Source organism: Calypte anna, chromosome 14 (assembly GCF_003957555.1).
Source record: "Calypte anna isolate BGI_N300 chromosome 14, bCalAnn1_v1.p, whole genome shotgun sequence".
Lineage (NCBI taxonomy): Eukaryota > Metazoa > Chordata > Aves > Apodiformes > Trochilidae > Calypte > Calypte anna.
Genome location: NC_044260.1, coordinates 13,237,398 through 13,263,205, shown reverse-complemented (window position 1 = coordinate 13,263,205; position 25,808 = coordinate 13,237,398). Strand labels below are relative to the sequence as shown.

The following is a 25,808-nucleotide window of genomic DNA, read 5'->3' as shown; positions in this document are numbered from 1 at the left end:
GCTTAGTTAAAAGATCATATGTTTAAATCATTTATCTACCATAAAATCCCACAGAAACTGGAAGGAAGGGTGTAAAGCTTCATTGGTATGAGGAAACTGAACACTTTTCCAGTTTTTTGGAGGTCTACATTGCATGGAGAGTTTAGATTCCAAAGCATAGTGAAGGAGGAGGAGGAGGAGATGGTCATGTTGAGTATGGATGAGGGGCACCCGTTGAGCACAGCCCAGCAGTTTGGGGGATGTATGGGAGCTGCTTATCCCAGGAGGCTCCATGAGAACTTCACAGTGAGTTTCTGTTTTAAGGGGATTTAAAAAATCTTTCATGCCTTCTCTCTTAGGCCAGCTCCAATTTGGGAGGATTTGAGCTTACTGCTTTTTGACCTTTTTGCAGGCACTGGGTACTAGATAGTGTTTTGTACAAAACTATTTCTAACAGATAAAAAAAAATACAGAATTTTAAAAAACAGTCTTCTTGGCATGCCCTGTTTTTTTTTAAGATTACCTATTTTATTGACACTGTGCCTACTAATGGTGTAAGAAATGCCTAATAAAGGACAACCTACTAGTGAAGATACTCTTACAGCAGATTTTGGGTGCAGCTGGCAGTACTTCTATTGCTGCAAGAAGGGACAAAGAAGCAGTTTTTGTTCCCAATGGCACCTTACTGAGAGCAGGAGCTCTGGTTTTGATACCTGCAGTTCCTTTTGTACTCTGCAGCAAATAGTTGCTCAGAAACTTAACAGTCCTTTCCCAGATGTTAAAACATCAAGAGTATGATGCTCCAGGTTCATACTGCTGTCAAGAAGTCAGTGATTTTGTATATCTGGTAGCAGCTAAAGCTGGTGAGAAGCCCTTCTATTCCAGCATCACTTCCTTCAAGTTCTTGTCAGGACCCAGACAAGAAACAAAGGAGATTTGGACTGAACCCCCTTGCTTTCTGATGTCCTTTTAGGAGGAAAACTTAGGTGGGGCTGGATCCAGTCCTGCTCCCAGGTCTAGGTTTCTCTTTAAGGGAATGGTTTCCCTTTGAGGGTAACCAAATGATGGTCCCCTCAGGCCCTCCCTTCATCAGGTTAAGGTGAAAACTTTGCTCAAAGTCTGTTTCCCTACAAAGAAAGCAGCACTTTTACTGCTCTAACAGGGAAAGGCTCTTTTGTAGAAATTCTTAGGGAAAAGAAAAGGTCCATAAGTATGTCTGTGTGTATACATATGTAAAGGGAAGCATAAATTAAAAAGGTGTGTGTTTGAGGGGGCATTTAAGAAAATAGAGACAGAAAAACACCAGTCCTGGATCCAAGCCAATGGGTAGGTTGATGTTGAGGCTCCCAAAATCCATCAGTGCAGCCCCTGATTTTCTCAGCCTTTTGTTTCATCCTGATAAAGCCTGGTTGGATCATCACAAGTGGGCAACTAGGGTGGACTTCAGCTCCTTCTGCTCCTCAGTTGTTTTCCTCCTAAAGTGTTACCTTGATATGCAAGATCCAGGCCATATGCAGATGCTTATCACCATCTTTTTCCTCTGCATCAATCCCTTTGGGAATGTTAATGAGGATTTGCTCAGGGGGTTGCAAAGGTGGATCAGGGGTCAATTCTTTTTAAGTGCTCAGTGGGTCTGATGAAGGGAATTACAACAGTTCCCCCATCAGATCCCTTACAGTAATTCACAAGTTTATTGTGGGGTGACTTTGTCTTCACTGTGCCCATCCACTCCTTCCAATTCTGATGTAGGTAATAGATTTCAGGCTATATCTCCACTGGTCTTTGTTGGAAAAATGGGATAGCAGTGTTTGTTTGTTGGTTTTGTTTGGTTTTATTTGTTTTTTGTTCTCTTGTAAAGAGATAGCAGTAATCATAAAAACAAAACAAAACACCCCATAAATAAAACTGTGAGGTTGGAAGGAGAAGTAACAGACTATTCAGAAACTGTTCCCCTGTGTTATTGTTTTGAAGTGCTGCAATATGATGCTGCATTCTGACCTAGGGAAAAGCAGTTTTATTTTCCAACACCTTATTCTTAATTGAAGAAAGAAAGATAATTAATATAAGCTACTACAACTAATATGTTAGTTATGGTTTTTTCCAACAGGTTTCTTTGGGCTGACAGAAACTTCCTCTTAGTTTGGACTCTGTGCTTTGTAAATATATGTTAGAACAAAAAACCTGTGATTTGCCACAAACAGTGATTGATGTCTTTCAGCTTTGTTCTCTGCAGCAAAGCCCTCAATTAATTTTCCAGAGCAGATAATATAAACTTGTCTGTGGTAGAAAATGTTGAAACTGGAAAGACAAGACCCTGGCATTAAAAAAACATTTGAAAAAATGAAACAGCCTCACACAAGGGCTCCAGTTCTGTGTTTACAATAGTTAAAGTTGTGTTATTAGAGTGCTAATAGGTGTAAATTTAGTTCTGGGTGTTTGTTTTATTTTAAATCAGGTTGTTGTCACATACATTGCTTCTATTATTTATTCCATGAAGGCTTCATAGAAAACATGACTTCCAAGGCCAGGAACTGGAAAATATGTTTAATACAATGAAGTTGACCCTACCAGCACTCAGAAGATTTTTGTTCCTCAGGTGTTTTCCCATATTGCAATGAGGGGCAAGAGCAAGCTGTAATGATGATTCCTATCACAGGGAATGAAATTATGATTGTAATGCCCATTTGCTGCACTGAGTCAGGCAGTCCATGTATTTAATCTCATTAGGTTCCTTATGTTACTTGTGCAGATGGCTGAGGGCCATAGATACTCAGCTTCTATGAAGTTCCTAAACAAAGGTTTTTGCAGTCAAGAACTCTCCTCTTATGTCATTGATAAATTATTCAACCCAACCCTTTTGAAAGATGAGGATAGAAACATTATAATGAAGGCAGATGGAGTCCTCCCACTATATTATAAAGATGGAATCTAAAGTAGTGAAGAGTTTATCTTACTAGAGTTAGAAATAAACATTATAAGACACAGAGACAAAAATAAAGCAGCTAAAGCCATGCATAGCACCTATATGGTACTTGTTGAGAAAATAGTTTCATATTTATAGAAAAATAATTTCAGGAATTGGTTGCCACATATGATTTTATTTAAATGCACATTTTCTTATTAAATCAAGAGTTCTGTCTTCTTGGAGTTTTCCTTAGCACCATAAAATAAAATACGACTCAATAAATACCCAGAATTAGTTCTTATTTTAACATTTCCAGATAGCTCATTAACATATCATCCTTTCCTGGTTGAAATAGTTCACATTTCAATAATGTGGCCATTTCTAGATCCTGTGTTGGTTTGCAAGGAAGTGAAGCTCTATCTGTCTGCCAGGATAATTTTTTAATATCAAGTGTTAAAGGAACTGTTGTGAGATGGGTCCCTGGTCACTGCATTCAGTCTCTTCCCATGTTTTGAACTTACCTTTTTTGAAAAAAAAAAGAGAAAAGGGGATGATAAGCCAAACAAATTACCCTTTGTAAAATTATATACTAAAGGAAAGGAAAGCACAAGAGCAAAGCCATAGCTCTTGGTGTTTTACACTTTGTCCTTCTGCTGAAGGGTGCTTCTAGAAATTATATTTGACTCCACTGGTAGCATTCAGTCACAGGCATCAAAAACTGACAAGGACAGTGAAAATACATGCTGAAAATCCATAAAAAATGCAGAGAGTTATTTTTCCCCAAACTTGAAAAGAAGGAGAAAGTTTTATGTTTTGCATCACTATAGCACAAGACCACTTGGAAGGTATCAGCTGGTAGCTTTCCATAGTGTTTGTAACATTGGGAATGTTACACTCATTTGTTTGTTTCTGTCATTTCATCTTAATATTAATTATGTTTGGTGGTGGAGTCATCTTCCTGTCTGATTTTGGCATTAGGTACTTCCTTCAGTATAATATTTATCCAGCATATTCAGAATTCCAAATAAATCTCTGTCTGGACCTGTAACAAGAAGGCCCTGGTGAACAAAGGGATCTATCCAAGAGTACAACCACCCATGCCTGGGAATTCAAAATGGATCAGCCCTGATTACATCTTATGACATCTTCACAGTATAAATGAAAAAAAGCTCCCCTTTCTGACATGTATTCTATCAAATTTCAGTGTTTTAATAATAACTGAAGGTCAGATGCTTTCATGTATTGTGATGGGTTGACCTTGGTTGGCTACTCTCTCATTCCCTCTCCTCCAGAACACAGGGGGAGAAAATAGGATGGAAAAGCTCTTAGGATGTCGTGAAGATAGGGAGATTCCTTACTGATTGCCATAGGCAAAACGAAAATAGAAAATTAATTTTATTTATTGCCTATTAAAATGCACTTGGATGGTTAGAAACAGAGAACCTAAACCACCTTCCCTCACTCCCTCCCTACTTCCCAAGCTCATCTTCATTCTTTCCTTGCTGATTTCTCCATCTCCTTCTAGCCCAAATGGTTCAGGGATATTGGGAACTGGGGGTTGAGGCTCCACAACCTTCATCTTCAGGAGACTTTTTTTTGTACAGTTTTTATATGAACTCATAAAACTCCATGTTGTTCACAGTTGTGTGCTTCTACCTCAGAGTCATGAGAAAGCTTTATTTCTTATATGCAAACAGGTATAAGAAAAACATGAAATATTTTAATGTAATCAGAAATCAAAAGCAAAATGAAGGTAAACTCAAGTGTAAATAGCAAGATCTTGGAATACTAGAAGTGCAGATGAGGTTTTGCATATTTTGCTCTACAGATTTAATAAGTGAAAAAATATATGAGCAAAGGACTGAACTTATTGAAGCAAGTGGCAGACACTCCAATTGAAGGGGACAGGAATTTTTACACAGTGTAATTCCACAGCAATTTTTTATCATCAGTGTGGTTTGATCAATGTGGCTGCTATGCATGGATGCATATTTTTGATTTCCTAAAGTGATTCTGACTTAGGGACACACCAGTTCAGCCCTGTGGGCTTTGATCATTGACCTCAATAGATCAGTTAGATATCTGACATAAAATCTCCTCTTGGAATTGCAAAACAGCTTAGGCTGGCAACGTGGTAATAACCAGTATTGCCAGATAATAGTATTCCCAAATTGAAAATACTGTTGCAAAAATGTGTGCTCTCATATTTAGCTCTTGAAACAGCCAGAGTTGACTCTGATATTGGAAATACCCATCTGAAGTTGCAGAACTGCCAAATGAATGTCAAACTGCAGGGCTTACATAATGTGTGTAATTGGTAGGCCACTGTCGTGTAATTCCAATTTTATTTAGTGTAATCATTTAGTGTAATCATTTAAACCATCTGTGTCATACTGTGTCACATATCCTGAAGAGTTTAGAGTCGAAAATTTTAACTATTTCTGGTGGTGATTTTTCTCAGCTGACATGCAGCTGGTTTTGAGTAAACCCTTAACTGCAGTAGAATGATTTTTCAGCTACCAAAACTGCAGTGGAGCTCAGAACCATTGGTGTGTTCACTGAATTTGTAAAATGATAAAGTGAGGAAGGCTAATATTTTTTTTTTTAATAACACCAAGACATTCTTAGGCCTCTTTCATGATGAAATTCAACAAGGGGAAGTGTAGAGTTTTGCATTTGGGGAAGAACAACACAATGTCCCAGTATAGGTTGGGGGCTGACCTGCTGGAGAGCAGTGTAGGTGAAAGAGACCTGGGGGTCCTGGTTGACAAGAGGATGACCATGAGCCAGCAATGTGCCCTTGTGGCCAAGAAGGCCAATGGCATCCTGGGGTGCATTAGAAAGGGTGTGGTTAGTAGGTCAAGAGAGGTTCTCCTCCCCCTCTATTCTGCATTGGTGAGGCCGCACCTGGAGTATTGTGTCCAGTTCTGGGCCCCTCAGTTCAAGAAGGACAGGGAAGTGCTTGAAAGAGTCCAGCACAGAGCTACTAAGATGATTAAGGGAGTGGAACATCTCCCTTATGAGGAAAGGCTGAGGGAGCTGGGTCTCTTTAGTTTGGAGAAAAGGAGACTGAGGGGTGACCTCATCAATGTTTTCAAATATGTAAGGGGTGAGTGTCAGGGAGATGGAGTTAGGCTCTTCTCAGTGGTGACCAGTGATAGGACAAGGGGTAACGGGTGTAAATTGGAGCACAGGAGGTTCAAGCTGAATATCTGGAAAAATTTTTTTCCTGTAAGGGTGACAGAGCCCTGGAACAGGCTGCCCAGGGGGGTCGTGGAGTCTCCTTCACTGGAGACATTCAAAACCCGCCTGGACACGTTCCTATGTGATGTACTCTAGGTGGCCCTGCTCTGGCAGGGGGGGTTGGACTAGGTGATCTTTCGAGGTCCCTTCCAACCCCAAGGATTCTATGATTCTCTTGTCACTGCCAGAAATGCATATCAAGTCACCAATGCAGTACCTGTGGATGCTCCCATCTCTGTACAGGGGATTTTGAGATTTCACCCTCTGGGTAGAATGTCCCCAGCATGATTGTGTCACACATTCATCTCACAATATAAACTAATTCTTAGTTTTGTTTTCCACATAAGTACTGACTCTGAGAAGGCTGGCATAATTTCAGGGTGAGAAAGCAGTATTTCTAGAGACAGAGATTTATCAGTGTATTTAAACTGATTTTAGGATTGGCCCACTGGAAAAAAAAAAAAAAAAAAGAAAAGAAAGAGAAGAAAAAAGAAAGAAGGAAGGGAGGGAAAAAAAACATTTAAAAAAGTACTTTCTGATCCAGCCATGCTTTACCTCTCTTTGTCTAAGCATTTGGCATTCTTTATAGGATGATGTACATGGTGCAGTCTCACTTCTGCTGGTTACTACCAACCTCCTTAACCAATGTGAAGAGTGCCTTTTCCCCCCCTTCCCTCTGTTTTTGTGACTAACCTCAGCTGTGCAGGGGTTGGTGGCATTTGCATGTGGAAATGCACTAATATGGATGTTTTTCTTTGTGTGTGCATCCTTGCAGTGTTGTATACCAGGATGGATTTTATGGTGCAGACATTTATGTAAGTATTCATTGATGTGCATGCTGTCCTTGTACATTACCAGAGTCATCCTTTTTCCAAGTTTGCTGCCTAGCTTGACTCTGTTTTGTCTATTTACCATCCCTTGCCTGTCAGAAAGAATTGAGAAGAATATCTCTCACATTGGAAGACCTTTCTGTTCATTACATTTATCATTGTTCAGTGGAGCTGAATTAACTCTTCAATCAAATGCTGAATGAATGCAAAAAGATGTGAAAAATGTGTGTGCATGTCTGGAGGAGTGGTGCCTCCCTTCAGAATTGGAGTTCAAAGAAAAAAATAACAACAAAGCAGAAACATTCTTCTGCAAAGCCCCAAAGGGTTGTTTTTAACAATCAAGGTAGGCTGGATCTTACTAATACCTGAAGTATGAAACTACTTTATAGAGACTTACACATTTCCCATGTCAAGGCAAGGTTTGCTCTACTTAAGTGGCATGGTGATAGCAGAGCTTAATTACACAGTAAGGTTAAGATAATGATTACAGACTGTCTGTAATCTGAACAGACTTCCATCTGATCTTTAAAAATCCATTTATTATTTCAACTTAAATAAAATGGGTAGAGGCTGCTAATTATAGATTAGCATATATATTAGTTTATATTAGTAAGGATATATAGGCCTGGATCCCTCATTGCCTACTTCCCCTCACTTATCACTAATTTTTTTTGGTAAATAATATTATTTTTAAGTTTCTTACCAGTATTGAAGTTTACCTTCCATGTAAACAACAAGGCTACATATGTCTGAGTATGCCAAAGGTTTCAGGTGCCTGAGGCTTAATTTCTTTCTTCTCAAATTATAAATTCTTATGCCCTTTGTGTAGATGTAAAATATTTTGCTGACACTCCAGTAATCTTTCACATTTGCTATTATTCTGATAAAACAATCTGGTCCTAAGTTACAGATAGCATCTTTATTTCACCAGACAACTTCCTCTAACCTCTTTGTACTGCTCTTGTACTGTTCTGTTGAGATACAAAGAGATGGATGAGTTGAAATTGGTGTGAATATTAAAAATGCAGCAGGTAGCACTGGAAAATCATTCCTTGCATTTGTTATCAGCAGTCTTTTAGAGCTATTTCCAATGGAACAGATTTTTTTTAAAGTAAATGTTATAGAAAGAAGGAAGCCAGTATGAATTTATGGATGAAATAGGCTTTGTTTGAAGGTAGGAAGAGGCTGGTACCTACCTGAAAATTAATTTGTCTAGATTACAAATATATTTAATATAAATTAACACGGGTTAAAACCCTTTCCCTGGGTATCCATGTACTTAGTGATATTATCAGCAACACACAGTTAACAACACAGGAAAATCACCCATTTGCCAAAGGTTTGCTCAGGTGTAAAATTCTGGTAATATTCTAATCTCACCTAAACACCTTGCTGCTGGATTTTTGTCCTGTGTAGGATACATGATACAGAGAATTTCTTCAGTTGTGGTAATTTTCCTATTTTCTTCAAACTGCCAAGAGAATGTGACATCCATTTTGCCCAGTTTACCAATCCAAACAGCTGAAAGGCAGTGAGAATTCTTGAGATTTTTAATGCAATAGGATAGGTGGGAACTGAATTTCAATGAAGAGTTTGTAGTTTTGGAACCCACTGATCCTAAAAAAAAAAAAAAGAATCTCTCTGGGTAACTGGAAAGATCCTTTTTTAGGGGGCCTCACACCTCACAGACTTTAACAGCTTGTTTCCAAATGGGAAGTGATTTCAATGAGGGAAATACTGAAGAAATTACTAATTTCTAGTATAGCCTCAGTTTTGGTTTCTGAAATAGTTATATGCATTAGAAAATGGAGTTATTATTATACTGATGCATTGGTTTTCACTTAGTTGCAGCCTTCTGTTTCTGAATGCAAGTCTTAGTTCTCTTAATTAGAATATTTACATTAATACACTCTTCTGGTAATTATTTTTTCTAATGTACAAAGCTTCTTATTTCATAATTAATTTTCCTTTACAACTTTGTTAGTTCTTGCTTATAAAAAAATTGCAGTGAAGAGAGAGGGATAAGGAACTGGCAACTTGTAGTATCAGTTTGGTTTATTACCAGGAAACAGGCACAATTCACAGTGTTCCAGTTCTTGGTGTATTAGTTTGCAGCAGACCAAGTTGTTTATTAAATTCTAATTGCTTATGACATGGTTCTACTCAGCTTTTAATTTTAAGTGCAAAAAGTTCTGAAAGAACAAAAACGCTTTTGGGGGGAACAAGAACACTTTGGGGGAAGAAAAAAAAAGAATGTACAAGATTGAAGAGAAAAGAGCCTTAAAAATACCACAGAAAGCAAAATTAAAGGAACAGTACTGAAAGGCCAGAGCAAAAATATGCATGAGCAAGTATAGCAAAATGAGTTTCAGTCTTTTATGATGACATTGGGTACCAACTATAAAATTGGACAATGCTAATCATTAGTAGCTATCCATGGATAGACTGTGGGAAGCAAGGTGGGAGGCATGGAAAGATACCACTTGGGTAAAAAATGCAGGGTGAACCAAAAGCAGCAAATACCCAGAGTTGCTTAATACTATTCAGAGGAATAGAAGAGAATAGGAATATAAAAACAGGTGATAAGTACAGTTTGAAATGGAAAATCAACAGCCAGAATTCCAGATGTAATATATTCTATAGTTCATATAGTTCTATATGGAATGTAATCATGCTTTTGAAACAGCTTAGCTATTGAATTCCTTTTTAAATGTGCCTTTGATTAGGGAAAATAAAGAGATTATTAGGAAGTAAGGAAGACCTTTTAAAATTAAGTATTGATTTACTAAGAGCAAAAGTCATTAAAAGAGAATTAAGGTTGCCTGCCAGCAAATACAGAAGTTTCTAGATGAAGATTGACACCTGTGAAAATAAGAAAATACACTCCACAAAATAAAGCAAAAATGGTGACAGGCTTAATATGCAGTTAGTGTAATATCTCTACCCCATTGCTCTGCTTTATCTTAAATCTGTTTGGTTTTGGGTTTTGTTTTTTTCTTTTTTGTCGTTTTTTCGTTATCCCTTTGTCATAAGGGATATTTTTAGAACATGTAGGTCTGAAAGGATGAAGGCTAAGGGTGGGAAAAGCCTGAGAAGGCTAAGAAATAGGAAAAAAAATTCCAAACTCTTTCACAGCTTCATCAGTCCTAGGCTGAGCTAAATTAGCAGTAAATCAGAACACCAGTCAGACGTGGTGCTGACAGCTGGGATGTCCAACCTGTTCTGGGCATTCTGGACCAGTGATACTGCAGCTGCCAAGAGTCCAACACAACATATAAGTACATGAGTTTAAGATTTTTTTAATGAGCAGATGTAGTTATTTAAGCAATATTCCCATGAAACCAGGTAAAATCTGTCAGTGGTAGAAGATGCCCCCAAAACCACCATTTTGTGGTCAAAAGTGATGATATGGAGTTAGCACTGAAGTCTTTCTTAAATACCAAAGATTTTTGGTTGGTTTTAAATGGAAGAATGTGCCATTTTAAATACATAAAGAACAATGAATCAGGGCAAGAAAAGGAGCAAAGACTTTCCCAAGGAACAGTGGATTGTTCCTTCTGGTGCTCGCTGTGCTGGAACCCTCCTTGATACCTCGTTGAACGTTTTGAGATGTAGTGATGAAATTTTCATCTCTCTGATCTTTATTTGTGATTTAACATTCAAAAACCTGATGGTTCAGCCCCAGTGATTGTATTTGGTTGGAGCTTATCCATGTGGTGTCAGTTTGGATAAATTACCAGGAGCCGCATCTTTGGGAACACAAGAAATAATATTAATTTTTCCCATAGCCCTGTTCCAGAACTGAACCAGCACAAAGAGGTGGTGGATATTTTAGTTTTAACTCTCCCGAAGTTTCACTCCATGAGCAGAAGAAATACTGTTTAAAAGTTGGTATCATATGAGTGGAGGAAGAGGAAACTCTGCAGGGCTGAGTGTGCAACTAATGTAATTTTTAATCTCATTTCTCTATTTGTAGCTGCTAAGAAGTAATTCTTAATACTAGAGAAAGCCTTAAAACTTGATTAATTTATATTCATATATTACTAATTATCACAAAATACTTTGGGGTCTTTGAGGGAAAGGAAGTATGGGAAGTAAAAACTGAGGAAAAATGGTTCTCAGTATTCAGATAGAATGTTAAATATGTTAGCAACAGGAAAAACTTATAAAAATAAATACCCGTAATTTAGAGTCACTTATTTTAGTTGTATGGACAATAAACACTGTCCATACATCTGAGATAAAGACTAAAAAGGTAATTTAGACATTTTAGGACATGAACTCATGTTTATATTTTATTTGTCATGTATAGATCTGTGTTTATTTAACTTGCTTTTGTGGAATTATTCTTAGTACAGATATACAGGCTTTATTTAAAAATTCAGATACATTTAATTTTTGGTTAATTTCCATTTTATCATAAATAAAAATCCATCAAGATTTCCCTGTAACAATTGGCTACTGATCTTGGACAGATCTTTTCCAATTTGCCTGAGCTTCAGAGATGCCTAAAACATTGAAAGGAAAATTGTAATGACTGGCTTGGAGGAATTAGTCTGAATTCCTTCCTTACATCCATAATTCCATCAGTTTTTCCTGACTCATTCAAATCATCCCATTTCTGTTTCTTTATGGAGCAGTATTGCAAGAGCCTGTGTATGGCAATAAGTTAGCACAGCTATGATATCCTGACTGATGGGAAAAACCCTTGTAAAATCATAGTAATACTCATAGATTATGTGGGAGAAGAGTTTCTGTGTGTATAAATGATAAGAATAATCTACTATTTGCATATAACTTTCCAGATTCTACCCCCAAAATCACAGATATTCCTCATATCCCATGAGATACAACAGTTAAGGTTGTGAGTGTCCCATTCAGTATTTTATATCAGTGAGATAAATCTCTGTGTTTGGACTGCAAGGGTATTGAAAATTACACTTAATTATTTAAGAGTGAACCTGCTGTATCCTGATCATATTGAATATGGGAGCACAGATAAGGTAGCAGGCAGTTTTTCATTATTGCAGTTGAATTTAGGATTTCAGCTGAATTTTCAAAATAAGTCAAAGCACAACAGTCAGATATTGTCTGCTTGAATGTATGGAGTGAGGGGGAATAGCATTTCTAAAAAGTAACTGAAAAACTTTATTTATAATTTATAGTAAATATTTTATTTTGGAATATAATCTAAGGCATGAAGGTGAATAATTAGTGTGGTACACAAGAGATGTGTATGTAGTGTATTCTTCATCTAATACAGCAGCCAAGTTCAAAATTAGAGAAAAATTGTACAATACAACTTGTCACAGAAGTTCAGTGCTCAGGGATCTGAATCAGATTTCCATCCTGATTTCCAATCTAAAGTGCACCTTCGGGGATTTTGGTTTTACAGTGATAAATCATCTGAAGTAACTCAAGCAAAACAAGAAGAAAACCTAGTACCACACTGGAAATGCAGACTACAAACCCCATAATTTGCTTAGGAATGTTTTTATGTGTAATTATATGAGAGCTTATGTTAAAAATATGGAAATATGCTGTGGGCTGTGTCATGGTCTAATGCTGGGCTGGCAATTAAGTGAATAACAGGAGCTACCTAATAACACCTCTCCCTTCTCCTAAAGGGAAAGCAGAGACAGAGAATAAGGAAGAGAAACTTATGGGTTAAAATCTAAAGTACTGAGCTTTAATGTAGCAGTAATGATGAAAAGGAGAGTAATAAAATAGATATATATATATAAAGCCACTATATGCTCCCCACAGTAACACTCACATCTCCACCACTGCTATGGACAAAGAAGTCTTGACCCTTATGATCCTTCAGATTTATACTGAGTATGAGACATGGCATGGAACACTTCATTTGGTCATTTTGGGGCCAAAGGAGGGAAGGTGCAGTTCTTTTATCCCCCTTTTTTTTTTCCAGACCATAAGATGTTTTTCAGAACCAAGTTGGTGGCTTTGGTCCAGCAGACCATTCTCTAGCGGTGACTGTAAACACCAAGTGTTATCAGTCCTGATTGAGAAACATGCTGTAAATTTCAGCAAGTGCAGCTGCTGAGAAGAGACTTAGCTGAAAGAAAATTGGTTTTATCCTGGCTCAAGCCAGGACTGGCTGTGGGGGGAATTCTGATCTTCCTAATAGTCGAATCTAGTCGGCGTTTTAGATCTTTACTTGCCAAATAGAAAACCCACAGAAGTTGCTGTAGTACAAGTGTGCTACTCTTAAAGTTTGACACACATAGCCCATGCTTCAGGGAATCCCTGGTGTGAATGCAGCCTTCCAGAAAGAAAAGGAAAAGAAAAAAAAAAAAAAGAAGAAAAAAATCAATCCATTAAAGCGACCGCTTTAGCGAAAGAGTGAATTTTATTCTAAGCTGAGTGATCTGCTACTTTCTCTCTTTGTTAAGGTGGGGAAAGGTGGAAAGGCAACTCCAAAGTCCCCTGTCCCAGAGGACTATGGGTGGTGAATTGTAATTGGGACCTAAGTGGTGTTTGTGTTATCTGTGGAGAATGGCCTCTGGTTGTTAATTGGCATGCTGAGCTCATTTTGCAATGGTTGATCTAACACCCTGCTCCATTGAACAGGCAGCTCTGCTGTTTTCACAGTTTGATAATCAATGCATCACTGCACACAATTCCTTTCAAATGTGTGTTTGTTTGTCCTGTTTGCTTAATTGAACAGCTGCAATTACTGTTACATCCAGCTGAATGTTAATTCATGGAAGCACAGAATTTAGCTCCTTCATTATCATTTTGGGTATAAATTGGAAATCTATGTAACAGTAAGTGTGGAGTGCATGAATTTGTAGGTTGAATCAATGGGACATGAGAAATCATATTTTGTACAAAAAATAATTGATTATTAGCTGAGCTTTTCTGTTCAGCATTGCTTTCCTACCATGCATACACCTCATGGATAAGAGGCGATACCTCACCTGAGGTTTAAGAGGAGATACCTCACCTGATAAGAAGAGTTGCTACCCAAAAACTGGTGGAAGGATACATTATTGCCCTGTAAAAAAAAAAAAAAAAAAAAAAAAAGATAAATATACAATTCATTTCTTTCTCCTGAGGTCTGGGACAAATCTCAACAAATTTGTAGGGATAAATTTTGCTTCAGGATTCGCTGCCATGTTCCCTCCATATTTAACCCCTTGAACTGAACTTACAGCATGAAAATACTCTTTTGGTTGTTGCTAAAATTTTGCAGGTTGCTATTTCTGGTGCTCTAGCAACCCAGTTACAGCCTGACTTTGTGTTTCAGGGTGGTTATGCTGCCTACCGGTATGCCCAGCCTGCCACTGCCACTGCAGCTGCCTACAGTGACAGGTAAGTCCTCATTTATTACTAATAAATATTTGACCAGTGGAAGTTGAAGGCAATTCTATCAATTTGCCTCGTTGAAGTCTCAGCTGTCTTGTTGCTCTGCAGATAATTGTGGTATCTAAAGCAGGGCGTTATCTTATAATCCATGAATAGCCATAAACTGGGAGGTTTTTAGGCTTTAATTGAGAATCAGGCATGAGGTGTGCACATTCCCAAGCTGTAGAGCATACAGTTAATGCCTGTGACCCTTGGACAAGGTAGATAAATATATGTACAGCTTCCTGATGGTCTGCTGCTAAAGATCATTATTAGTCTTAGGAGTCAGCTGATTTAGAACCTATTGAGTGCCCTCAGTTCTCATTGACACTGTTTTAATCAGTGAAAATTGAGAATGAATTCTATCTAAGCTTGAACTATCCAAGGAAAACCAGGATTTTTTCTGTTTGCTTTCCTTCCAGATATTTTTTATTTTGTTGTGTGTTTGCTTGGTTTTTTTTTTTAATACTGAAAAAAAAAACCCCAACGTTTATTCTTTTGTTCTGAGTTTTTACCCCCAAAATTTAAACCCCATGTGGTGGGAGTAATCCCAGGAATTTAAGGCTGTCAAATCTGCATAAGACAAACATGCAAAGACTTAAGTTGTATAAACTAAAAGTGATGTCTTCTTGCAAAAAAAGAAAATTGAAACCCTCTTGATGTCAGTGTCTAAATTGCTGTTGACTTCATTAGGAACAGAATTTTTGTCAAATTGATTAAAATTAAGTCTTTGCAGTGTGTGGGCCTGAGTTTGTAAAGGAAAGGAAGAGTAGCCTATGGACCCTGTACCCTTAATAAATCTATGCTATCACTGATCCTTTTCCAAGTACTTGAGGAGTGTGTATTCATGAAGGGAGGATGAATATTGTGAAAGACAGAGAAATGCAGATATTTTGCTTCAAAATAGCAGCCAGAAGTAAGGTCACACTTCTCAGTTCCTGATACCAGAAAAATTTTCCCCTGGAATCATGGAGCTAATTTCTGAAGTCTTGACCACATTTTGAAAATATTTCTTTCGATGCTAAATTAGCCATTGTTTTAAACGTTCCTTCTTCTTAATGAAATCAGCAGACTGAGAAACCTCAGTGAACTATTTCTTAGCTTGAAGTGCTGTTCATGGATTCTGTGTTTTTCGAATAAAGTTCCATGGTCTGAATGTTACAATGCTCTGCATGCCTATTTGCCTTTCCAATGCTTCTTCTGGGTAATGAAGATAAATTTTGTAACGTTATGTGAATAAAATAACTTGCATGTGTGGCTGAGGCATGCTGTGTCAGACAGGTAAGGAAGTTACTTTCTATTCATTTGGAATCAGTGATTTCAAGTCAATCTGTGCTGTGTGCACTCTGTTTGCAATGTATGATTTCTACTTAGGGTAACCTACAAAGGTGAAGTGCTACTCAGGTCGTTTCATTTCATATCCACAAAGGTGTCTTAGCATGTTGCAGCTCTAGTATTTTTCTGTCAGCTTGTAGAGCTTATTCCTGCTTTTAAAAACTTACTAAACCAAAAGGACAGAATTATAAATAACCTCTTGTGCTTAGTAATTTTTTTTGCCAGATACTGTTCAGGTGTCCCTGGATCATTTTATAGGGTGTTTCTACCTCTGAATAAATGAATTTCTGAAAACCTATACATTACACAGAGAGAAACTGAGCAATATGAAGATGACTTTTCAGTGCTTTAACTAATGTACCTTCTCAGAAAACGAAGCAGATGCTGTAAGATAAAGCATCAGACTGTGACATGTTCTGCTGTGGGTAGAGAGTCAACATTACTAAGAGTTATGCTGACAAAAATGTGAAGGATTTGTCTAAGATGAGGCTTCTCTGAAATGCTTGAGATTGCATCAATAGTAATGCAGTTGTTACCACCCTTAACCAATTTTTGACCAAATGTCTAATATTCAGATATCCTTTGTATATAATTAGAGCTGTAACAAACTGGTTTTGCTTGCATAATTTTAAATATCTTAAATGAACTTTAGATCTTTTGGATTTCTGTTAATTTAGCTTCTCTTTTTTAATGTGGTTAACCCCCAACTTTGATCTGCTTCCCCCAACTGATATGGTTTCTTGTCTTAATTAAAAATACTGTCACTGAATTTCATTATGGGAGAATTCTAAACCTAGCATAGGAAACCAACCAAATCACAATCTGCTCAAACATTTCTTTGCATATGGGAAACTATGTGCAAACATGGATACCTCTGATTGCTCACAACTACAATTTGCTTAATTTCATTACCTTTTAATTCATTTTTAAATTAATCCAGTTTAGCAACTTTTGTGAATTCTTAACATTGAAAGTGCTGAAAAACAGTTGAGTGCAGCTCTTTGTAATGTGATAACCATCTGCTGGCCACTGACAACTCTGTGCATACAGTTCTGGATGTCCTTATGCACTTCCCTTAGTCTTGATTTGACCCCCTACTTAATTCAATTACACATTAAATATATTTACTGCTTATGTGTAAAAAATACCCAGAAAAGGAGGACCAATGAGTATGTACTACTGAAGCAGTGACATATAATGGAAATACTATTTCATATTATTTAAAAAAAAGTAGCTTCATTTTGTTGATCACAGCTCAATCCATGATGAGTGGCAACGTTCCATATTTGAAATGCTTCTTAAGGCAGGAGATGGAAAGAAGGAATCTTTAGGTTGGAGACATGTTTTGGTAAATTAAAAGTAAAGGTTAACAGAAAGATTTGGGACTCTGGAATCAGTAGAGCAAGTCAGTGGGTAATGATCACTGTGACAAGATGCAATGGTATCCTTGTTTGTCACAGCTGGAAATCTCCAAGGAAACAGGCAAAGGACAGATAGGGGAGGAGGAGGAATCAAGGAAATATGCAACAAATCAACACAACCGTCTAAGTATTTAAGATAAATCATAAACTTGGAAAGACAATTTCACAGGGAAGGTAGAGCTTGCAGAATTGTTCAGTCATTTTGCAACAATCAACACAAACCCCTAAGTATTTAAGATAAATCATAATCTTGGAAAAACAGTTTCACAAGGAAGGTAGAACTTGCAGAGTTGTTCAGCCATTTTTTAGGAGTGTAAAGCAAATACAACAAAACTAAAAAAGAAAAAGTTACATGTTGTTTTATTTTTGAAGCAGGATAACCACCAAATACAGCTTCCAAAAAATTTAGAACTGAATTTTTATACTGTGTGATCTATTAAATTACTTTTAAAGATCTGCATCTCTGAAAAAGTAGATTAAAAAATCATGTTTAACTTCCCACTGTTTAAAGTATTTCTGATAAATTTTCCAAATCTTGGGAACACACTGGATGTTCCATTCCTATGTTCTTCACCATTCTGGAGGTGAATGCCTTCCAAACTCTTTAAACTGAGAGTGTGGGAAACAAATAGTTGTACAAAACCCATTAATCAGCTGTCACTAAAGTCTTCATACAGATTTTAGTCAAGGTTTTCACGTAATCATTTTTTATCATATAAATCAAAATACAATCTTTAAATTTCTCTCCAAGACTGAAGCAAGAGCAGTTATCAAAGTTTTATTTTACATTTAGGATGTGGAACAAGTCAAAGCATGGCAGTGGGGCCTATTGTCATTTTGTCATTGCATGTTCACTTGGTGTTGCTGTAGTATGTCTGCACTGCTCCTCTGGACCTGACAGACCCATCCCATAGCTCAGTGAATGGCTTGCTTGAATGAAGCCTTTGGGCAGATTTCTTCACATTGATTGGCTCTTGGTTTTGTGTTTTATGGTTGAATTATTGCATCTTTGGTAGGAGTAAGAAACCTGTTCCTTTCTTGCCTATTCCCTTTGTCAGCAATGCTTATGGAAGTGTGTGTGGTAGCATAACAAAATAATCCCCCAGGAATAGTGAGCCAGCCTTGTCTGAAAGGCAGAATCATTCCTCTTGTACTGCTTGCTATCCCTGGAATAATTAATAATGATAATTATGTGTGTTTATATATGTATGACCGTGTATTCATATATATGCACACATCCCCCATCCATTACCCACCCCCAAACATGCCCAGGCAGAGACACCTGCACACAAACACCCATCCATACAGAGGGAGTTTTCCCTGGACCCAATTCCCTTTTTTTTTTAAATAGTGTCAAATTTAAACCTCACTGCAGACAATGGGAAGAATCCCATTGACTTCTTTATTTCTGGATTAGATCTCTCAACACTGGAAGCTCATTTTTTTTTTTTTTCCCCCACTAATCTTTTTTTAAATGTCAATAAGGAATACTCCAAACTATTTTGCACATAACATTTTGTAATATCAAAAAATTACTTCTAATTTATTTTTTTTTTTCACTATCAGTTTCTGTTACACATTCTGTGGTTTGTATGAAATCTGAGGCAGGAGATTTTTGTCAAAATAAGTTGTGTATTTTCCAGATTGGAAATCTTACTCCTGATAAAACCCTGATATTCTGATAGTTTAGGTTGTTAACATGTCTATGTGTAGTATTAATTTTGTTAAAGTTGCAGTGTCTAAAGAGATAGAATTTAATATATTTTCCAGTTCTCTTTGGACAAGTAGTTGAGAGTGATATTTGATATATTTGGTCAGGTCATCCTAATATACAATAGGTACAGATCTGATGAAATTTGAACCATGTTCATGAGTTAGAAATTTGAAATGAGAATGAAGAAAAATAAATACACAAAATATCAGCTTATATATCTATATATAAGCTCCTTATATATAAGGAGGTCATTATTTTTTGTATATTTTAGGCTTTAAACTTTTCTATTTTCTGACTAGCCAAAGAAAGCCACTATAGTTTTATTCAAATTGCTTTCTTTTATTGAGTACCTTCTAGTGATATATATACTAAAATTTAAGGTTTTGAGAGCATATAAAATAAAACAGCATCTTCATTCAGACTTTCATTTAAAATTTAATTTACTTTAAAATTTAGTACTTCATTTCATGATCATACTTCATACAGACTTAGGAAGAAAAGCTTCTACTTATAGGTTTAATTTCTAAAGTAATTGTTTTGGAAGAGGAAAAAGCACAGCAAATAGTGCTATGTTTTATTCTTCTACTCCCAGCTGAAACCTTGAAACTTCTTTGAGTTTTGCTGTGCAAGTTGAACCTTGAGAAATCAAGAATTTTGAGGGACAGGTTGATACACAAGCAAGAATCACAGAGCCCATATCCTGAGCTACTCAGATTTTGGGATTGAAATGGATCAGGTGGAGTCTTGGTGAGGTACAAAGGTTGTGAGGAGCTTTTGTACCAGCAGTAGGACAGCAAATCTTGAAAACTCTTCTTCTTCAAACACTTAGGTTTGATGTGATGATGTTTAATTGATCTGTTTTTTCCTGGTTATCCCATGTGGGAGCTAAACACTTGCTTAAGCCTTAATATTGAAACTAAAAATTGAGTTGTTCACCTTGCTGTTTCAGAGAGGTAATGGATTTGAGCATCTAATTATTAGGCTTCTTTGTCTTGATGTCTGTATCTTATCTGTGGCAAACTAGAGGATCCCTGGCATCATGTTAACATCTCATAATCCATATTCACCCCTCAGGTATTATCAGTTTTGGGAATGACTGGAGTATATGACTCATGTTGTAGGCATAATGGTACCTTTTAGTGAAGGAGTTAGAAAATAAAAGTGGATTATTGTGAATAAAGAGGATGTAGTAGGGAAAAGTATAAAATATTTAAAATATTATGAACAGAGAGTTTCCTGAAAAGAAAAATGTACTGCATGGAGTGCTTTTAAATTATTGAAACAGGGTTCACTCTAAAATATTGCAGGTTTTGGGGGAGAAACAGGGAAATGTCTTGATGTAGGAAAGTTGAGCAAACAATTACATTTCATAAATATAGAATTTCCTAACAAGTCTAGAAAGCTTCTTTATATATCTTAATGCTTTAACACAGTCCTCAATATATGGTAGAATTAATGTGTTTTATGATACTTAGCAAGCTTGATTCAGCTGTCTGTATTATCAGTATTCTTGTGATATCTATGGAACTTAAAACTCCCTGGCCCAAAGTGATGGTAACCACTGATTATGAAACTTGTGTTGTGTCAGAGCTTGTATTCTTCATACCCTGCTTCTGCTTTTCTGTATTTTCATCCACCTTCACTAGAATATCAAAGGATATTTTCTGAATCCCCATAGACAAGGAAAATGGAGGCTTTGCTGTAAACTCTGACTTGGCATCCATGATGGAAATCAGGATGAAACAAATGAAAAAGAAGGTAAAGGATTACAAAAGCCTAGATTTCCATGCCTGGATTCCTGAAGTGCTCCAAGCTTAAAGATGCACAGGACTTGTGCTCCCAGATTCCTCCTGAACATAGTGGGAGCTGTTAAATAGTACTGCTAAAAATAAATAGATCAGTGCACCTCTTCTGATGTTTGTGTATTAACTTCAATACCCTTGCTTGCTTTTTCTTTAATACATCAGATTCTGTAGCTTGAGTTTTCCTTCCTAGTGTCTTTTTTTTAATTAGAAGTTTATAGTAAATAATTGTGATTGTAAATAAATTCCTTTGATGGGTTTTCATGCATGTTGGGTTTTTTTCTCTCCAAAAAGAGGGGGAAAAAGGATTGCTTAACATTTTTAAAGTAGGAATTGTCGATTTAATAAATCAAATGGGCCTCTTTGCTCTTTGAGGGTATTGAAAGAAAGTGTAACTTGAACATTTTAAAGCATGCCACAGTCAGCAGGCTGAATAAATACGGAGTTAGGGAGTTACTAAAGCATCGATTCCTAATCCAACAGACCAAAACTGTTACAGTCTATTGGGTCAGTGCCTGGGACATGATAGACCATAACAGTTCCTTTGGACATGTCACTGTCTAATTATCCACTTTTTAGTTTTCAGATCATTGGCTTGATAGACCAGAAAGAGGCAGATTAGAACAGGCCAGAAGTGTTGTCAACCTGAGCGCTCCCACTCTCAGGGCTCTGAAAGCAAAGAGGGAAAGCTGGAGGCAGAGGGAAGATGATGGACTAAAATGTACCAATAAAATATGGAATTAATTGGATATAGTCTGTATGGATCAGCCATGTAATGTGCAATGTCTTTTGGGCAAGGTGAGGAAGGAGTAGAAGAGCAAACTTAATAATAAGTAATAATACTATTAATAATAAACTTAATAAATAAGTTTGTAGCTGACATTAATCAAGAAATGCAATTTACACTCTTGCATGGTTTTACTGCAGCATTTCCCACCTCAAAGGGGATTCTAAAGCATTTGTTTAGGTATTTAATTATTTTTTTTTCATGTACCTTTGGGCTTGCCAGCTCTCTAATGCCCTAGAAACACAAACCAGGAGTTGGTGAGAGTACTGCACAGCAGGAATGGGAGGAGGAGGTTTAGCCATGCCTTGAAAAGAACAACTTTTCTTGTGAAAGCTGCTATAGGATGTTTCAGAGACATGCAGGAAAAATAAAGGTCTTCATTTAAACAAATGTTTACCAGCCCCTAAACTTCATTTTGGGTTTCTTGAATGAATTCTTAAATAATCCTGGTTTTTTCATATAAATGTAATTGTAGTTAGAATACAGAAAATTGTGTTTCAAGTAATTTGTTAAGTCCTTAAACTATTTAAAGGGAAATAATTGCTTTTATTCATAATTGATAAAGAGTTTATACCTCTGTATATTAGGAGATTTTATTGTAGGTATAATTGTGGTTACGAGTAAACTGTCATAATCCTTATGAAATCAGAAAAAAAAAACAAAGTAGGTTTTAATGAGATTTACTTTTAGAAATTACATTGTATTTGCAAACAGTAGGTCCTCCATCAAAATAAATATCTTTTATTATGTATTTACTGGATAAAATGCTGATTCTTTACACAAGATTGACTTCAAAATGCTTTGCTGTTTCCTCTAAAGAGACTGAAAAATCTGTCTAAAATATAGTAATAGACCAACATTTCCATGGTAAAACTTCAAAAATAGTTATTTTAGCAGCCATGGTTCAAACTGACATCAGTTTACTGACAAGGAACACTTCTGAAGTCAAGTTACTCAATTACTTCTTCAAGGATTTAGTTTAAATGAGTAAACTGTGTTAATCACAGTAACAACCACTGAGATCAGCATGATTTCCACTATTATGTGGTGGTCAGAATTTCACCTATTAGTTTTAGCTTTCTTTAAAATGTTAAGATCCACTTAAAAATAATCTTTCTTTCAGGTAAATATTCATATGTATGCTATGTATATTGTATTATTAATAATGACATAATATGTGTAATATAATTTTAATTATGCATAGTAGAAACAGCAGGTAAGAGGAATTAGGAGTTAGCATATTTGTATAGCTCTGATTTAAAAACTAACTAGATCAGGGAATAAAAGGTGCAGATTTAAAACAGAGTTGAAAGGGCTCCAGATTTTTCCTCTCTGTGACCTAAGATGTGATCCACATTTCCAAACCATATGAAAAATGAATGTATTTTTCACACCATTATACTAACAAGCACAGCACCAATTTGCAGATAATTTCTTTATACAATCTGTGAGGTGTGATGGCAGGAGAAAGAGGGGGAGTTCATGTAGAAGGCATCATGGAAAAATGATATTTATACTTGTGCAGTATGGGCACCTTGTCATTTCCCTGCTTCACAGCATTGATATTAGGTGATGCTCAGAGGAATCTCTTTTGAGTAGCATTTAAATAGCTTATTTAGTTAGTTCAGTAGAAGGACTAACAAAGATGTCTGATTTTCTGCTGGGGAATATATAAGAATGCACATTATGAGCAAACATCTATTGACCATTTTTCTCCTTAGTTTTTTTTTGTGCTTTGGAGCAAATGGAATAATACAAGCATGTCACCAGGCTAGGGAATGCACCTTGCCATTAGTGTCCAGAAGAATTAGGGAATTTCTTTTTTTTTTTTTTTTTTTTTTTTTAGTTTTCTTGAAGATGTGCTTTTTGGTATTAAGATGAATTATTACTGTTCAAGCACAAGGCAGGATAAAATTTAATGAGAGAGATTTCTTAAGGTTTCTGTCTCCTGCTGTCTTGGGCAGTCTGCATGATAGGAGAGTCTTGGCTACATCACCCTGAAATCTCCTGTCCTGAGCACAAAGACAGCACAAATAAAAAGCAATGCAGCAGTTAAATATAGGGCTCAGTTTTCCCCTGGAAACAGGGATCTTGTGCCACCTGAGACTCTCTGGGGCATGGGAGACACCTCTGTAGGTGACACCAGACCTTCTGGAGTGGCAGCTGAGCCCAGGCTGCCTTTTCTTGAGCAATCAAGATGAGCCTGAATTGTTCCTGTGAGGTGCTATTTACAGAAGTAGCTACATCAATATTTTTTATTAATTTATTCCCTACAATTTTGCCTCAAAACATCAAAAAGCAGCATTTAATAAAATGATCAGTAATGATGGAGGTAGGAGATGCATTATCTTTTTGGCAGTGAAAACAGAATAGCTCAGGGAAAGCAGAATGTCTGTGTCTTCCTCTTTGTCTTGGCATCATTAAGAGCAGTTAGGTTGCAATTCTGGAGAAAGAATTAACCTGGCAGGGGAGAAATTAGTCTAAAAGTAAAATATACTTTCCTAATGCAAACAAGTCCCTTTTAGTGTTCTTGAAGTGTACCATGCTTTAATGTGGTATCTTGAAGGTTGGTACCACATGAATTGCTTTCTATCTATACTGTTATTTAATTTAATACATCTAGGAATGGCTGTAAAGTTGTTTAGTTGTCTGTGTTGTGATTCAAATGCTCTGAGTATGATAATGTAGTTGGATCTTCCAGTAATGGGAATATAAAGCACAATAACAGCAAAATCAACCTTCCTGTTAGAGTTATACTAAAAATTGAAGTATCTTTGATAGTCTTCATATTTCAGATTAGGACACCAGAAGGGGAGGGAGTTGAGGAGGACTTCATAAAATTATTTTAGAGAGAAACTCTGAGACTTTGTCCATACTTGAGTATTACAGAGACTACTCAAGCTGCCAGCTATCAGCTATGGTACAGTTCACAGTGAATAAGCCCTCAACATTAAAGTCCTAACAAGAGCAATAGAGCCTCTGTATGATGGAAAAAGAAAGCATCTTCAATAATAAAATGGAAAAATTTACAGGTGCACAACAAATAACACTTTTGGGGGAAATCTTTGCTGCCCTGTATAATTAACAGCAGATCCTTGGACAGTAGAATTTGGAATATTTCCAGCAAAGTCAGTTCTTTCAGTGAAGTTGTATTGATGTCACTGGCTGGGGTTCTGATCCATGCAGTCCAAATACTGACTGTATCCATAAATCCCATGGTGATCTTACCAGAAAGAAGTCATCTGATGACATATTTCACACTGTAACTTCTGTTCAGTGTTGTGTTTGCCTTCATCTTAATGTCCTGTGTCCTGAGGCTCTGCACTCTTTTCAGCAGGTGGTGTAATTCTGGGGGGGGGGGGATGCTCCTTGGTGTTAAGCAAAATTATTTGTGTCTAGTTTAGTGAAATCAAAATCCCAAAATTCTGGTGTAAAAAGCACAACTGCTGTATGTTAGTGGATTATAATTTATTTTTCTTTTAACATTTTAAATTTCCTAGAGTTAGTGTGATTGTTTTTAGGGAAGTCCTGATTTCTGAAATCCCACTTGATCTCTCCTACTGCTTCTAATTTATAGAAGCTCTGACAAGGGACTAAAAGCTTCTGGAAGTGCTGGGTAAAACTCTATGTGTGTCAGAATTTTGTGCTTTATCATGTGCTATGGAAAATACACTCTTGAGAAGCCCAACTGTGACTCAGATTTTTAGGGAGAAGACAGGACACAGAGACAATTGCACATTTGTCCCATGGGCCCTACAAACACAGGTTCCTACACCCAGATAAACTGCCCAGACATAGCTGGGATTATTTATACTTCTGAAAAACAGTGGAGCCAGGGATTGTAGGAGGTAAAATGCAGTAGTGGGTTGATGCTTTTTTGGCAATATGGGAGTAATGCAGGCAAAGACAAGCTCATTTTTTTACAGGGTAGGGAAACTTTTAGGGGAGTAAATCTATCCTGAAATGAGGTTGGAGTTTTGCTTCATGATGGTTAAATCCCTCAGGTCTTAAAAAAAAGAATCTGAGAGCCATCACCTGAATCTCTTCCTGTCTTTGTCTTCTAGGTTCTGGGATTTTGGAAGGAATATTAAAGTAGCCAAATCACATATGGGCCAGGCATAATCAGCAGTTAGGTCTGTACTATGCCCCCAGTCCCTCTTCTTTCTGAGCTCCACTCTAAGCTGCCACTGACTTTTAAAAGTCTATTTAGATGTAGAAAATGTGATAAAAGTTGTACACACTTATGTGTAACTGAATTATCAGAGTTTCAGTAGGTAGGAAAACTTTCACTCCCAAGTTTCCACATTGGAAGGATCCTAAAGTTCAGGATTGTGTCAAAGCTGCTTTAACCAGAATTTCTCTTTCTGTTCTGGTATTGATGTTCCAGTAGCTGAACTCAGTGGTGTTAGTATTGATGGTGATGG

The 25,808-nt window shown here is 36.8% G+C and overlaps 1 protein-coding gene across 1 annotated transcript in view; it reads left to right on the top strand.

Annotated features, from left to right (window-relative positions):
• Positions 1–25,808, top strand: part of RBFOX1 (RNA binding fox-1 homolog 1) — an 818,832-nt gene that overhangs the window by 775,452 nt on the left and 17,572 nt on the right. Inside the window, exons 15-16 of the mRNA XM_030459827.1 lie at positions 6,903–6,942; positions 14,228–14,292. Of these exons, the coding sequence (XP_030315687.1) occupies positions 6,903–6,942; positions 14,228–14,292 (105 nt within the window). The remainder of the gene's footprint in view (positions 1–6,902; positions 6,943–14,227; positions 14,293–25,808) is intronic.